General features: G+C 38.0%; 1 protein-coding gene across 5 annotated transcripts in view; it reads right to left on the bottom strand.

The window, feature by feature from the left end:
- Nucleotides 1-14680, bottom strand: part of VEZT (vezatin, adherens junctions transmembrane protein) — a 53132-nt gene that overhangs the window by 26107 nt on the left and 12345 nt on the right. For 4 of the 5 annotated variants that reach the window (XM_039704171.1, XM_039704172.1, XM_039704175.1 and 1 more), the window contains exons 2-5: nucleotides 12823-12957; nucleotides 7553-7642; nucleotides 5235-5410; nucleotides 2624-2899 (exon numbers count right to left, since the gene is read on the bottom strand). In XM_039704171.1, coding sequence (XP_039560105.1) covers nucleotides 2624-2899; nucleotides 5235-5410; nucleotides 7553-7642; nucleotides 12823-12957 — 677 coding nt within the window. Of the gene's footprint in view, nucleotides 1-2623; nucleotides 2900-5234; nucleotides 5411-7552; nucleotides 7643-12822; nucleotides 12958-14680 lie in introns of those variants that run through there. The other variant, XM_039704173.1, reaches the window with a different exon arrangement.

The raw sequence follows: 14680 nt of genomic DNA, 5'->3' as shown, positions 1-14680 counted from the left end.
AAGAAATACTGCCCTTCTGCCTGAGTACAGCACTGCCCTACCTTTGCTACATAATTTCTGTAATCCAAGCCACCCAGGTGAGGTCTCGGCCATCTCTGCATCACAGAGCTGGTACCACACAGAGATTCCAACAGAGCATTAAACACTTCCAAAGGCCATGCTGGAATCAGAATATCAAGTTGTCTTTGAGAGCAGCTAATGTAAGAGAAGCCTGACAGGACTACAGAACAGTTAAGATGGCAAGGGATCACTGGAGGCCATCTAATCCAAGCTCCCTGCTCAAGTTCTTCCTGATCTAATTCCTGTTCGAGTTCCTGTGGCTGCAGTCAGTTTTACTGGGAGGGGAACGAAAGCAAAAGGATGTTTGACTATCTGAGTACAGCAGGCACCACCACACAGTAATAAATCACCTAACCTATAGAGAACTGACCAAAACCTCATCAGTAATAATCTACCACTTAGATTAGTGACAGTAAGAGACAGTCCAGTATCAATTAATAAGGGGCAATTAGGGTAGAATAAAGCAAAGCCATAGATATTTCAATGGATGTGTAAATAAGCCTATGAGAACAGCAACGGATTGTGTCATGGGGAGGAAAACCAGCAGAGGATCACGAGGAACTTCAGGCCAAAGCTGCAGACCTAGACTTGCCCTGTCAGAGTTTGGCTAAGTACAACCAGTCAAAGCCTGAACTTGGCACTATTTAAATAACAGCTTCAGTATCTTTCCACTCACAATATGGTCAATGCCTATGCTGAATCAGCAGTACCTTAAAACAGCTGCACATGTAACACTGACCAGGATGCTGTACCTCATTGAAATCTCCTTCCTTCAAAGATGTAAAATAACACAAGAGGATATTCAGTAACTTTTCAAATACAACCATTTCTACTGCCATGAAACTCCTTTTGAAAAAGCACTAAGATTTGATAACCTTACTACAGCAGAAAATACTGAACTTTGTTCTGGTGGTTTACTGTAGAAAATTCTAGGGAAAAAAAAAGGGGAAAACTAGTATTTTGGATCATACTCAAAGAGGTACCCAAAGCAAAGAATTTCACATTGCCCTGTGCAGCAGCATCTCTTGCATATGTGGATGCAGGAAAGGACACTCTGGAGTTAGAAGTTCCTCTAGGCTAAACCAACCCAAAACTTTTACAGCACTGACTTCTTTACACTGTACAGTTGTTCCAGTGAGGATGCTGGCACAGTCAAACTTCTCCCACTCCATCCATATACCCAAGTCTTTTGAAAAGCTTGCCAAAGTTTCAACTAAAGAAGCTATTAGATCAAGTATCAGCTTAAAGACCAGTCTGTTTTTTGTTAATCTGTTATCTGAGATATGTAGTAAAAGAACAAGGCAGCAGCAATTTAGACATTGACCACAAGTTCGTTTGCTTAAACTTAGGCAAAATTCCAAATGTTTTTCTCATCTGTAATTTGGACAAGCCTGAACAATAATTTCTTTTAAGAACCCGTTTGCAAAGATAAGGCTGCCTATTGCTCAAGTATATGCTTCTTCAGCAAAATCCAGACCAAAACAAAAACCACATAGCTAGGCAGACTGAAGACATGCTTATGCATTCCAAAGGAGAATGAAACATTTCTTCAGTGAAATACACTGAAGGTATCTCAAGCTAAAAAATTAATCCAGAATTTTAAGTCTAAAGTTGCACACTTGCATGTAAGAACATGTGTCTGAATGTAGAATAGTTGGTCTGGCACAGATAAACATCTTGTTGCCCACAAGGGAACTTCTGAATTTTTTTTTGGAAAGAAGTTGACTGTATTTCAGGTGTTGGTGCTTCCCACCTTCTTTAGCCTTAAGCAGAATTGGCACACATGGATTCATCACAGGTGGTTACAATGTGAAAGCATCCACAGCAATGAGAGTACACAGAAACAGGCCTGTGGGCTTTGGAATCACTGCATACACTGAACACTTTCTGATGTCCTTTCACACAGCAAATCAGCAAAACTTATCAAATAACTACAAGAGCTAAATAATCAGAAACACTTTTGCATCCCTTAAGTGGAAGAGAGGCAAATTCAACAGTAAATAATTTAAGAATCTAAATGTTTCAACAACTGTATGCAAGAAAAAAAGACTAATGTTAACTTTACTTGAGGTGGGAAATGATGTTTGATGGTTTTTGCTGATTACTGTGTTCTCACTACTTCAGACATATTTGTTAAATAAAAATAGAATGGTTTTCATGTCATCCTGTTTTGTAAAATATGAATGATCACTTGCAGATCAGTTTATTTACATGAATTTGGTAATGTAAGATAAAAAATTCTAAATGTCTCTCCAAAATAGTTAACTTAGTTCAAAGTCCATTTGTTTATATATTTCATTGCTAGCAATGCGGAACATTTCAAAGGCACATGAGTTTTGTGAGACTTAATTCACCTTCAGGATGCGGGGTTTTAACACTGAGTTGTTAGAATTCATACTTTTAGTATGAATAGTAATTATACTACTTCATGTGAATTAAAACCTTTAAGTATTATGTTTTTCAGTAATTCCACGTGTTATGGGAGACAATGTAACAAGACAATTTTAGACGACAGCTGGTTTGTATGGATCTGTGCAGTAAGTAAAGCGAAATACAGACTCACAGGGTAAATCCTCTGGAAATCACTTCAGTCTCTTGAATGAGTCGTAGTGCTTTCCTCACGAGATTAGTAAAGGCCCGGCTGTTGGCCACTGTTTCTTCCAGCTGGACAGAGCATTTCCGCAGGGACATTTGCAGCCTGGCTGTCCTCCACGTGCCCCACGCCCTAGAGGCTGCATAGAGGAGCAGCAGGGGCCCGCACAGCAGCCATGACGATCCCTTCCACCACGAAGGAAACATGAGCAGCGCACTTACAAAGGCAAGGAGCAGCGAGACATCCCTGCAGAGAGACAGCACCACCAACCACACCTTACTGAGGGCAAACGGCTGGGAAAATTACCAACTTTTCAGTTACATTTGAGATTACACGATCTTACTTGTGGGGCTTTTATGTAGGTCCTGAAGGGAGCTGTAAACACTGAAAACTACCCCTTGTGACAGGTTTGGATGAATATGTACATGATATTACTTGGCTGGTAAACTGTAAGGAAACCTTTCTTCAGCTTTTTTACAGCATGAGTAGGAGAGTAATGTACCACTTTGAAAGGTTAGTTTCTCTTACACACTTACATGACTTTAAAAAAATAGAAAAGAAAATAAAAAAAAAAGAAAAAAACTGACTACTCAGCATTATAAACCAGGGTGTGTAGGAACTGTAATATCTGTACTTCCAGGTTCAAGAGTACAGTAGGGAAGGGCATGTTTCTTTTGGTAGCAAATTCCTCAATTAGTGCCAGCTGTATTTTTTCTAGAGGCTGACTCATTTAACTTGAACTCCAATGCACCACTAGTTTCTAACACAATTTTATAAAGATGGCTTGAATAGGCTTTTAAAAAAGTTTGGCACCTTTTGAAAATCCTTAAAGAATAGATTTCGTAGTATCTCAGTTACTTCTCAAAGATATTTTAAAACCCTATAAAGTTGTTACTTTCCGCTATAAAAATTCAACATAAATAAGTAACTGCTAGAAATACACCGTGTTTCATATATATCATTACACGGTTTTGTAAAATAATCACACTCTTCAGAGAGGTGGATGGGATACCAGCTTCAAGGTGCATTACAACTATACTTTTCCAGAATATTTTCAATGAATTTTTTTTTTTCCTTTACCCCTTAGAGCTGTGTATCCCACATTTAGGTTTGGAAGTATAGACTTGGAATATTTTTCCATTTCTAAAATAAGACACAATCTCTGGGTTTCTGTTTCCTGGACAGTTTTGTGGTCAAATTTCAACCAGCTTTACAAGTGTTAACTCTTTAAGGCTATTGGCTACTGATAGGTTTCAGTAAAAATCCAGGGTTAAAATATGCTAAATATGTAAGTACCTCTGAAAGGGACAGACACACAGTCTCTAACTTCCTTAGTACATTAAAAAATAAAGTCCCACAATTAAAATAAATCAAATCACAACAATTAAAGACTAGAAGGGATTTAACAGCTCACTTTGTTCATTTTCAGCTTCTGGTGGCTTAACCCAGATCAGCATGGACAGACCAAAGATGAAAATGGAGACTCCACAACCCATGTCATGGCTATTCCAACTCCTAAGTATCCTCAGAGTTCAAAAGACTTCCCTCAAGTCCCAGTTCGAATCACTGGGAGATTAATTGCATTATTCCTCCTCTTATGCTTCCCTTTTTTGAACAGAACAAATGATGAGTGATCTCCACCTTCTACATATCATAACCATCCCATAGATATCAGATCCTTTCCTGGAGTAGTACTGCATACCCAATTATTCATCACTTGGTGTTTCTTAACTTGACTTTTCCTTCCCAAGTGTAGCATTAAACTTTTATCTTTATTGAATTTTCTATCATTTTCAGGGTATTTCTCCAAGCTACTGTTGACCTCTGGTCTATGAAAACAGAAACTTGATGTCATCTGGAAGGTGAACAATATTCACAAATTTTGTAAGTGTACTTTATCAGCTGAAAGTTAAAGAAACTGAATAATGCTAAGACCAGAAACATCTGGTTCAAAAGTTCTCTTGTTTGACAGAGAGCATCAATATTGACACAACTTAAACAGTTGAGGTGTAACTGTGTAATTTTGTCTACTTTTTTAGTGTATGTATGGGAAAATAGCACTGGCCCATATTATGTGATATTTTTTCCTACTGATTACCACATTTCCAAGCAAGACACTGTCAGAACAACCACTGGCATTGTTATTTTTTAAATACAGGTGGTAGCTGTTCAGATACTGCTGCCTCACACACAACATATTTTATAAAGACCACACACCAAAATAAACACTTTTCAATTCAGTCTTCACACTCATGTCTCATTATCAAAATCACCTCTATATAGTTTCAGAAATTAATGAATTAATCAACTATGTTAGTTCCTCCTTCTAGAATATATTAGTCAGGGAGTATTCATTCATATTCATGTAGTTACCTCAGATTAAAATTCACTCTTTCAATAAAATGCCCAATGGAAAAAACATGCTTATTTAAAAATCTGGGGACTAGTCTAGTAGAATAAAGACCCAAGGATGTGAGAAAAAATATAGTTACTTTAATGTTGCATTTTATATCAAGAATGCACAATATAATTTTTGCTTGTTTCTCAGTGACTATAATGGTAGATATCCTCAATACAATACCAAATATTAGGAGTTGCTAGGGAGCGTAGCGTTGGAAGCTGTCTGTTTTCCTGTTGCTTACACTGCCCTGCAGACAGGATACTGGGGTCAAGGAATTCAATCAGTTCCACATCCTCCTGCAGCAGAACTTCCTGTTGCAGGATGGTACGGAGCGTGTCAAATCGAAATCCAACATCCTTACCACACACAAATGGGCAGGAGAAAAAACAGGCATCAGTAAAGAATATGCAAATTCTTAAAATTAAGTTAGCAGAACAAGGCAAACACCCACACACCCTACACTTTACTAACAACAATCTGTTCCCAGAGCAGGGAAATGTTTCAGATATATCACAAGTAGCTACTTTTTTATTAAACTTGTTTTGCTTTTAAAGCTCACACACTACCTAACAGTTCGGGCTAGCAGGATGCATCACTGACTTTGTGATCTGACCCAAAGAGTAACAATAACTGGAAACACGCCACAGATTATGCCAATGTATTTGCATAAGAATAAGAGAGGTACTGGATCTATTAGAAAAGCATTAAAAAAACTGAAAATACTTTTTTTAAAAAAAATGCTACGGCATCATTTATATCATTAACAAACAAACAAAACTTAAAGAGAGAAAGAGAGCTATTGCTAATTAGTCAACTGACGTCACTTGAGGACACTTAATAACAGTGCACGGGATTGACGCCCCGAGCCAAGGCAGTGGAGAACCCTCCTGCAGGATTCTGTACCTTTCCCAAGGGAACTCCATCCAAACATGAAACAGCATGGGGCTCGGAAGACCTCCCACCTGCTAAACCTCAGGCAAGCTTTGGGGAGTTACATAGTTGCAAATTTGATGCTATTAGCATTTGCTACTTTTGCCCCAACTATAGCTCTTGAAAACAAATATGGAGCTCTTGAAGACAAATAGAGCCATCAGAGAAGCCTCCTGAAATTTTTATTTGTATACTGCACCAAACCATAATTACTTCAAGTTAAGAATGTCATAACAAAACCCAACAAACACTGAACATGTGCATCCCTGAATTTAGCTAATTACAGGAGAGAAAAGAGAATATTTCTGAAAAGTCTCTAATAGAAACTTTTAACACAAGTGTGACATTTCACAGTACAAAATCTGTTCCATTCTGTCAGTGACAGAATGAGATTCTTTATGAAACCGTAAGATAGCTAGTTTAGAAATTTAATTCCATGCACAGATGTCACCTCAGATAACTTTCATTCTACTTTCAATGGAAAACATTTGTCTCAGGACTGTGTGCAAGAGGAAACTCTGCCCTCCTCCGACGCATCCTGTGTCATTTCAATACTCTACTGGAGTATGCAACAGGACAAACATGTTTTCCATGTTCTTCAGTTATGCCTCCATCTCAAGAAAGTAACACTAAAAATTGCTGTTAAGATAATACCCTCGATTCATAGGGGAAGAGGAAGGAAGCAAAAACTCAATCAAAGATCACTAATGAGAGATTTTCAGAGGAAATTATGTCCTCCTGAGATAAAGAAGAACTGACATACAGCAGAACTCTGTAAGAAATGGAAAATTCTAACTACTCATGTTGCTCAGCATTTTCTTTTGAAGCTCCATTTGAAGCCATCATCCCTACATCATAGTAGAAAAAAACAAACCAGAATTCTAGATTCTGGAACGGTCTGAAGTGACGTTTGCAAGCTATACTAGGAGCATGAAGGAGCTGGGTACAAGTAAAAGCAGATCTGAGACAAGCCCAGACTGGAAAGTGGTGCTGCAGAGAAAGAGCAAACAAAGTTTGCTCTGCCTTTCCCAAAAGCAGAAGCCCTGTAGAGAGCAGTGTAGAAACAAAGAGGGCAGGATGGGTCCAGGGGCAGTAGAGCTGCTCTGTGGTGGTGCTGTGCCTGAGCTAACAAGCTGAAGCAGAGGGTGAAGCAATATGCAGCTGAAGCTCTAGAACCTTCTGTCTTAGTGGTCTCTACGAGGCACTAGGCTGCAACACATGGACTTTTTCAGTCAGCACCTCCCCACTGCCTTCCACCAGAGGGGTAGCAACACTGCAATTAAACTCATTTCAGCTTTCAATAATTTCTTAAATTTCTCACATATTTTATTATCTTCCACATTTTGAACATCTTTAACCTGGCTACTGATACTGTTCCTGTGCTTTTGTGCCCAATTTGGCACAGTAACTGAAAACCAGAATTAGTACCATCTAAAGAATAAATAATACTCTTAGAGCCAAAACAAACAATACAGACCAAAGAAGTTATTCAAAGGATGACATATAGAGGAGAGGAAGACCTGTGGATTAGGAAAGGAAATGGAAAAATAAAAAAAGTGATCACTTACCAGTCGGTGAAGTATGTCATCGTTTTTCTTATACAGTGGAAAAGGAAACCAGCTTCTAAAAAACTCAACTAGTTTTGACAGGATGCCTTGCTGAAAGGAACAGAAATTATTCCAATTAAAAAAAAAACAAACCAAAAACCAAAGCCAAAGTTAAATAAATAACAGCAGACAAATCCTTTACTTCTGCATTTGATTTTCTTGTTAATTCAGACCCAAGTACCTGTAAGGAAGTTTCACTTACTGTGTCTGGCCTAACTTCAGAGTACTCTAAGAGAACATCTGCTTCCCGTCAGTTTGCTTGTGGACGGGAGAATAAAATAAAACCTTCAGTAATCCCACCTATTTGGAGCATAATGGATTGTTATGTTGTTCTGTTAAAAATAACTACAGCTAAGATTATATTGATCTCAAGTTGGCAGCTACTGCATTGATATGAAAGACCTTTTCTCTCCTGGGGGATAGAAGCCCAAAGGCCAAATAACTGACAGGCTGAAGAGAAGTGAAAGACCAGAACAGGGACAACATCTCCTCATCAGCCAACTGCATCCTGAGCACAACTCCAGAGGAGCTGTAAACAGAGACAGGAAGAGTGATGGTAAAAGGAGGAAATGCCCCAAAAACTCCCTGTCCACACCAGTGTGTACCAGCAGGTACTTTGTCTCTATGTTGCTTCCCACAAAACCTAAATCCACACTTTTGTCTGAGCTGTAAATGTAATTTCAGATGCCACTAATAGAGGGACTCCCTCTCAGTCATCACACATTCTACTCATGTATCTTCCTAAAACAAAATGCATGACAGATTATAATTGAATAGATGCATGGTTTTGCTTTAGTCTGCAGCCATTCAGAACAAAAAAGCACAGCTTTTGACATACCATTCTATCTACCTTCCTCAGACTGAACTGACAGGAAGTATTTTTCAAAATATTTAGTTATATATATATTTCATTAATTCTGAGGCCCTGTCTCAATCTTCAGACTGCTGACATGTAATACAATCAGGTAAAATGTGTCAAAAAAAATTAATTGTGAAGTGCTTACATTTTGTGGCATACTGTTTCAAAATAATTAAAAAAAAACCCCACGCAGATTCTAATAGCTCCATCTATAAAATGTGACAGCTTCTGTTTCTCCCTCTTGTTTGGTTTTTTTTTTCCCATTTTTTGTTCCCTTCTTGTTTGTATTTTTCTTGGTTTTCCCCCTGACTACAAGTGGGAAATAGAGCAACAGGAGCTCAGAGTTCTGTAGTTAACCTGTGATCAGCCTGGCACCCTTCTGGAAGGCAGTGCCACCAGTCTGGTGCAGCAAGGCAGGGCACAACAGCCTTAACATCAGGAACTGTTCCCTAAAGCCTTTATGCTTCAACAATTTTTGAAATAACTTACTTTGGTGCCCATTTAAGTAATCCAACTCAAGTTTTTCTTTACAAATGTCTCATCTTTCTGTGTACATTTAGATTTTGAGATCTATGCCACAAGGAAGTGTTTTTAGGTCAGTGAAGAGGCACACCAGTAACAGGGATCTGATAATGAGAGCTCTTCCCGAAACACTGACATCATTGTGGCTTAGTAGGAGGAGCTATCCCAGCAATTCACACTTGAGACTATGGAATAAATCCAAGTGATTGTATTTGCATGTTGCTCAAGGGCAATGACATAAGTCAGAAGAATATCACTAACTGCAGCACAAGATCATCCTTCAAATTTCTTGCAGAGCAGTGCAAAAGGAAATAAAATTTTCTAATTACAATCTGTAGAAAATTGAAATTAAATGAACAAAGGTTTTGCTCTGCATTTGAATTTCAGACAGGTATTTCACTGAAAAGTACTTTTCCCTGTACATGGAAAGCAGGGTACAGAAAGAGTAATCCGTTTAATTTAAGAATATGCTTCTTGAGTCCTATAATTTTCAACTGCTTCGCCTTTGTAAGTCTTTGGATTTTTATAATGAACATTTAAAGAGCTATACCAAGGATAGTTTTGCACTGCTACCACCTTACTAAACTAGACTGTGGAGTTACTGAAAAAAAATCTAGCATGCTACATAAACAATCTTTTAGTTTATTCTCCATGGTTTAGTTTGAAAATAAAGATCTGAGCTTGCATAAACACTCAACAGGCAAGTCAGTGCTTGAAAATACAAAACAAGACAACCCACTGTCTTGGCTGTGACCCAATACAGTACAGCACACATTGAATAATTCACATCCTTGGAATAGTGTCTCACAATCTGCATTCCCATTGGGAGTGTTACTGACAAGTAAAACTACCTTCACCAACACACAAGTCAGGTCATGTTGCCAATGCTTCCAGAGTATTCTTACAGCTTCAGAACAACACTCAGTCAAACTCTCTGTAAACTAAATAACAAAGATGCATAACTCCTAACATTTAAAAATATTAGCATAGTACATGCACATTTTAGGTAAATTAATTTGAATCTAAAAAATAATTCTAAGGACTATTTCTCTTTTGTAGAGAAATTCTTCTTTAGAAGATAATGCTACATGCTGAATACCACGCATTAAGTGTGTGGGCAGACCTAGGCAAAGGCAAAGGACTGGTCCCTCTGCCATTCCACATCAGATCACCTGCACAGCTACTTAGGGCTAGCCCCAGCACAACTCTTCGAAGTTGCCTCCAGCACCAGCTCTCTTCTAATGACAAAATATCATCATATCTAAGGTGGGACACGGTATGAGAGTATAATCAATTTAAACATTCAGATATGCACAGCAGTCTAGGAAAATAGCTGAGAAAGGAAAGATGTAAATGGGAAGTGATAAATTCTGTAAAGATCAAGCAAAATTACCCAAATGGGATTTAATTTCAGAAAAGAAGTCTCGGAGCTCTTACTAGCACTGCTTTTGAGTATCAAGTGATCATGGACCGGGACCATAGCTGTAACTCTCTCCAGAGATTGGCACAGCAAGGAACACTGCACCTACAATTCCTATGCTAAATCACATCTCCATAATCCTTCAGATGGGAGCTTGGCATTTCATCAGCCCCTAGAACACAACCTTAAAACACCTTTACAGCTTTTTAACTCACAGTTCATTAAGACCATAATCCAATTAAAAAAAGGCGAAAAAACCACCACCAAAACTACATGTCCCAAGAAGTATTTAAGATGTACTTCAAATACAGCTGGTGCCTCTGAGTTTCCTTAGGCCTGAACCACACGCTCTGCTTGGCAGGACAGCAAGACACAACAGAAATATTTCTGTCAGTCGCTAGGAACCTCTTTTTCTTCTCAGATTTGTTTTTTCAGTCTCTGAAGATCCCAAAGCAGACCTTTGCTGTGCCAAATTCTTGCTGCGTGTCACCTGCTTTCAGCTGCACAGGGTTCCCACTTGACTGAACACGAGAGGAGGAGACAATCTCAACTCAAAGCCAAAGCAATACTCCCAACTTTTACATTTTTATTTTAATGAAGTGTTTAAGGCATTTGAAAACTTGCTTTTCAGAACAGAAGGAAAGTGATATACACATCCTGGGAATCACTCAGTGTGGAACAGCATCTGCTCCCTGTAATCATAGTTACAACAAGTCTCAAGGAAGATCATTTTATATTATGACTGTGGGTAGGTACATATTCAGAAGACAGAAACCATTTATTTTCCAGATATTTTATCATTTCAGTAGACCAGGCCAGTGAAGGCCAAGAGAAGGGAAATAGTAACAGTCTCATGTAAAACTGAGGAAATGACTGGATAGGAATGCAAATTATTTGTCTGTATGTCATAAAAAATTGCAACAAAGCCTCAGATCCTCCTAAATCCAGTCTACTTTTCTAAATGTGTGGCCAGCTGTCTCTCCCTCATTTTCTTTCCTGTTAAGAAACCCTACCAAAATGGGACACAGAAATCAAATGACAAAAACAGACTTTCTGACATCAAATTACAAAAGAGAAGTGTTAACTCTTCCCAACTGGTACTGGAATTGCAGCAGGAAGAACCTCTGACAATTTATTACTAAAAATTACACATAGGTTTCTTCCTCATTTCTACTAAATATCCTTGTCTAGACAGAGATGAGACAATGTGAACATCACTTAGTGTTTGTAAGAAATGGACAGCCCATTTTCATACACCCACTCCCTTCAAGTTGCAAGGCAAACCATGAAAAATTACTTCTACATCTGACACAATACTGGATGAATTGCTGCCAACACAATAAAACTAAGTGTAAAATGCTTGAGGGGAAGGGAGGGGAAAAAAACAGAATACCTGAGGTTTTTAAAAGCAGTATATCTTAATACTTTTGAGGTTCTTAACCCCACAGCACTTTTGTATAAAATTCAGTGAAAATTATATACACAAACACAGTAGCATACTGATTTTCTGACTGCCACAAAAGTAACTATGCAAAATAATGTAGCTGACAGTCCATGCATTACTTCATAGTAACCAAGAGAGTGTCAACCAATGAAGTGTCATCCTATTTTTAATTAACTGTGAACAAATGTTAAAATTTAATAAATAAATAAATAAATAAATAAACGAACACTTAATCAAAGTCTTCCTACACTAAGTCAGAATAGGGATCTTCAGTGTAAGCATACCACAAACCAGCCATTAACTTTAAAGAGAAAACATATTTTCAGGAGATGTCTTGAGGGTTATGGTGAGTGCCAGCTGAGAATTTTGAAAAGCAAAAGTGGTAGACCTAATATTTCCATGAATACTTTTAGAGGTAGCTCAAAATAAAGAAAATGGTGATCTAAATCCTGATTTAAATTCAGCCTTGCTTTGTAACCAGTGATAGAAGCAATCACTATTAGAAATGCAATAGCTATCCACATCAAATATCTCATTCACATTGGTTACTGCATTTCTACTTCCCAGAAATCCTCTTTCTTAATATGTTTTGTCAAAGACAAAGCTATACTTAGCAACTGAATGCCTGGGAAGTGCTGGAAACTATAAATATTCTGTTCTAGAAAATTACAGGTTCTATTCCCAGAATGTCATGCTCAGCTAACATAATAAGATCCACTACATAAGATAATTTTGAACACTCAAAAATTATTTATCAAAGCTTCTTGCTTCCCCAGCTTACGTAAGTGCAAAGAAACACTCCAAACTACACTGATTAACCACAACTTCAAGATATGATAACGGGCTGAGGTTCATTGTCTGGGAGTTTTTGCCTTTGTGTTTTTAAATACAGGAAGTGATTTCTCTCTGTTCTGATTTCTCCTATTTGTGAAGCAATGCAGTTCTCTTGTGAGAAGATAAATACTCAGCAACAGGAGAGTGCTCACCTTCTGGGCAGCACGCAGAGTCTGCTCCCTTTGGCTTTCTGCAGCTGCACATTGCTCTGCCTTCTGTGACACCGAGGAACATACTTCAAAATCTGTGTGTCCCAAATCCTGCAGATATTGGTACAGTGGGGAATTCTGAAAAGGGAGTTATAAAAAGAAAAAGGAGAAATAAAAACAGTGTTAAAAATCATTCCGTGTTTCCCACAAAACGCAACTGTGAACTCAGCAACCACACAGCAAGTAAATAATGGATTGAGAAATGGAAAAAAAAAAATTAGAAGAAGGCTTCTGCTCTGTCCAAAGATGGTACTAGTATTCTGGCTTAAAAAAAATAAATTCCACAGTGCACAAACAAAAACCAACTCAACTTTAAAAATTGCTGCAAAACTAATGACTTACAGTCCTTAATAAAAGAGAAAAAGTATGGAATTCTGACCACCAGAGAATAGTGATATTTAGAATGATCAGATATTTATCTATATATCTGTGAAATATCTTCTTGTTATCTGCACTAGGTATCTAGATTTACTTAACTCTTATTTTTTCAGCTTACAACTACAAATATGGCAGTATCTAGGACACATTTGATAAAAGCAATACCTAGGATAACTCCAGTTCTCCAGTTCAGGACACATAAAGAGACTTAATTTTTAAGAGAAGCTCTCGGCAATCAGTCTGATACAGCCCAGTTAGACAGGGATTAATTTTGACCTCTGAAAAATTTTTTTAACAAGAGTATGCAAACACCAGCCAACTGTATAGAAAGAGCACCAACATCTAAAGTTAACATACTATCAACCAAAATACTGTATATAAAATGTAAAAACCTTACAGTAAATAATGCACAGTGGAGGCCTGCAGAAACAACCACCTACAGAACACCTACCACTAATTGTTTCACTGACTATCATTAACTTGCTGGTGCAAGTTGTGAAGGGGCCCACCTAACTCTGACTATGTATCAACACAGCCAAATCTAAAATGACTGCTTGCCATGAAATAAAACTTGGAAGCCTTCATGCATACCAGCTGAATAAATTAACTTGCTACCTTCAGGAATTTTGTTAACCCTATTTTTAATCCCTCTTATCTATTTAAGACATGCAAAATCATACTTGTGTTTACTCTGTTTCAGTTACTCACAACAGATTCAGCATCCAGTCATTACATGAAACTTAAATATTCATACCAACTCACAGGTACAGACAATCACACTCACCCACGATAACAATGATTGTGCAAAACACTAGGATAGGATAATGACTCATTTCCTTGTAAGAATATTTCCAGTGTGATGACACAATCCTGTGTTTTCTCCAAGTACCCCTCTTCCATGGTTGAGCACTTTTTCAAAATGCATCCAACTCTAATTAAACTGTGCCGTTCTGGACCAGCTGCTTCTCTCTAAGTAGAACATGCTATTTTACCAGAACTCCTTAATTAAAATGGAGAACACCTAACAGACTAGAATACTTGTTCTATTTAAGACCCCGTGAAATTCACTTAATAACTTCAAGACAGAACTGAGAATATGCACGGATATGCATAACCTTGTCTTCTTAAAATGGCTTTCATACAGAGCCAGGCTGTGCACTGCCAACACCTGGAACAACCTGCACACCTCCACACAAGAATTTCTAGGGTACCATGGAATTTTCCCCATTTAGATGAAGACACAAAGCAGTGGGTGAACAGAGATGTTTACTTCAAAAATCATAGTTATAAGGCTCGCTCCAGGCAGAACTTCAAGGAAATAATATCTAGGCTCTTGGCAAACCTGACCATCATCTTGACCATACATGCCATGAGCAAGGCCAGCCATCACTGTTCTTGTACTTTATTGGCACTCACCAACATA

The sequence above is a fragment of the Passer montanus genome, unplaced genomic scaffold, assembly GCF_014805655.1.
Source record: "Passer montanus isolate IOZ18808 unplaced genomic scaffold, ASM1480565v1 scaffold17, whole genome shotgun sequence".
Classification (NCBI taxonomy): Eukaryota; Metazoa; Chordata; class Aves; order Passeriformes; family Passeridae; genus Passer; species Passer montanus.
Note: the sequence above shows the minus strand (reverse complement) of the source record. Positions and strands in the feature narration are given on the sequence as shown.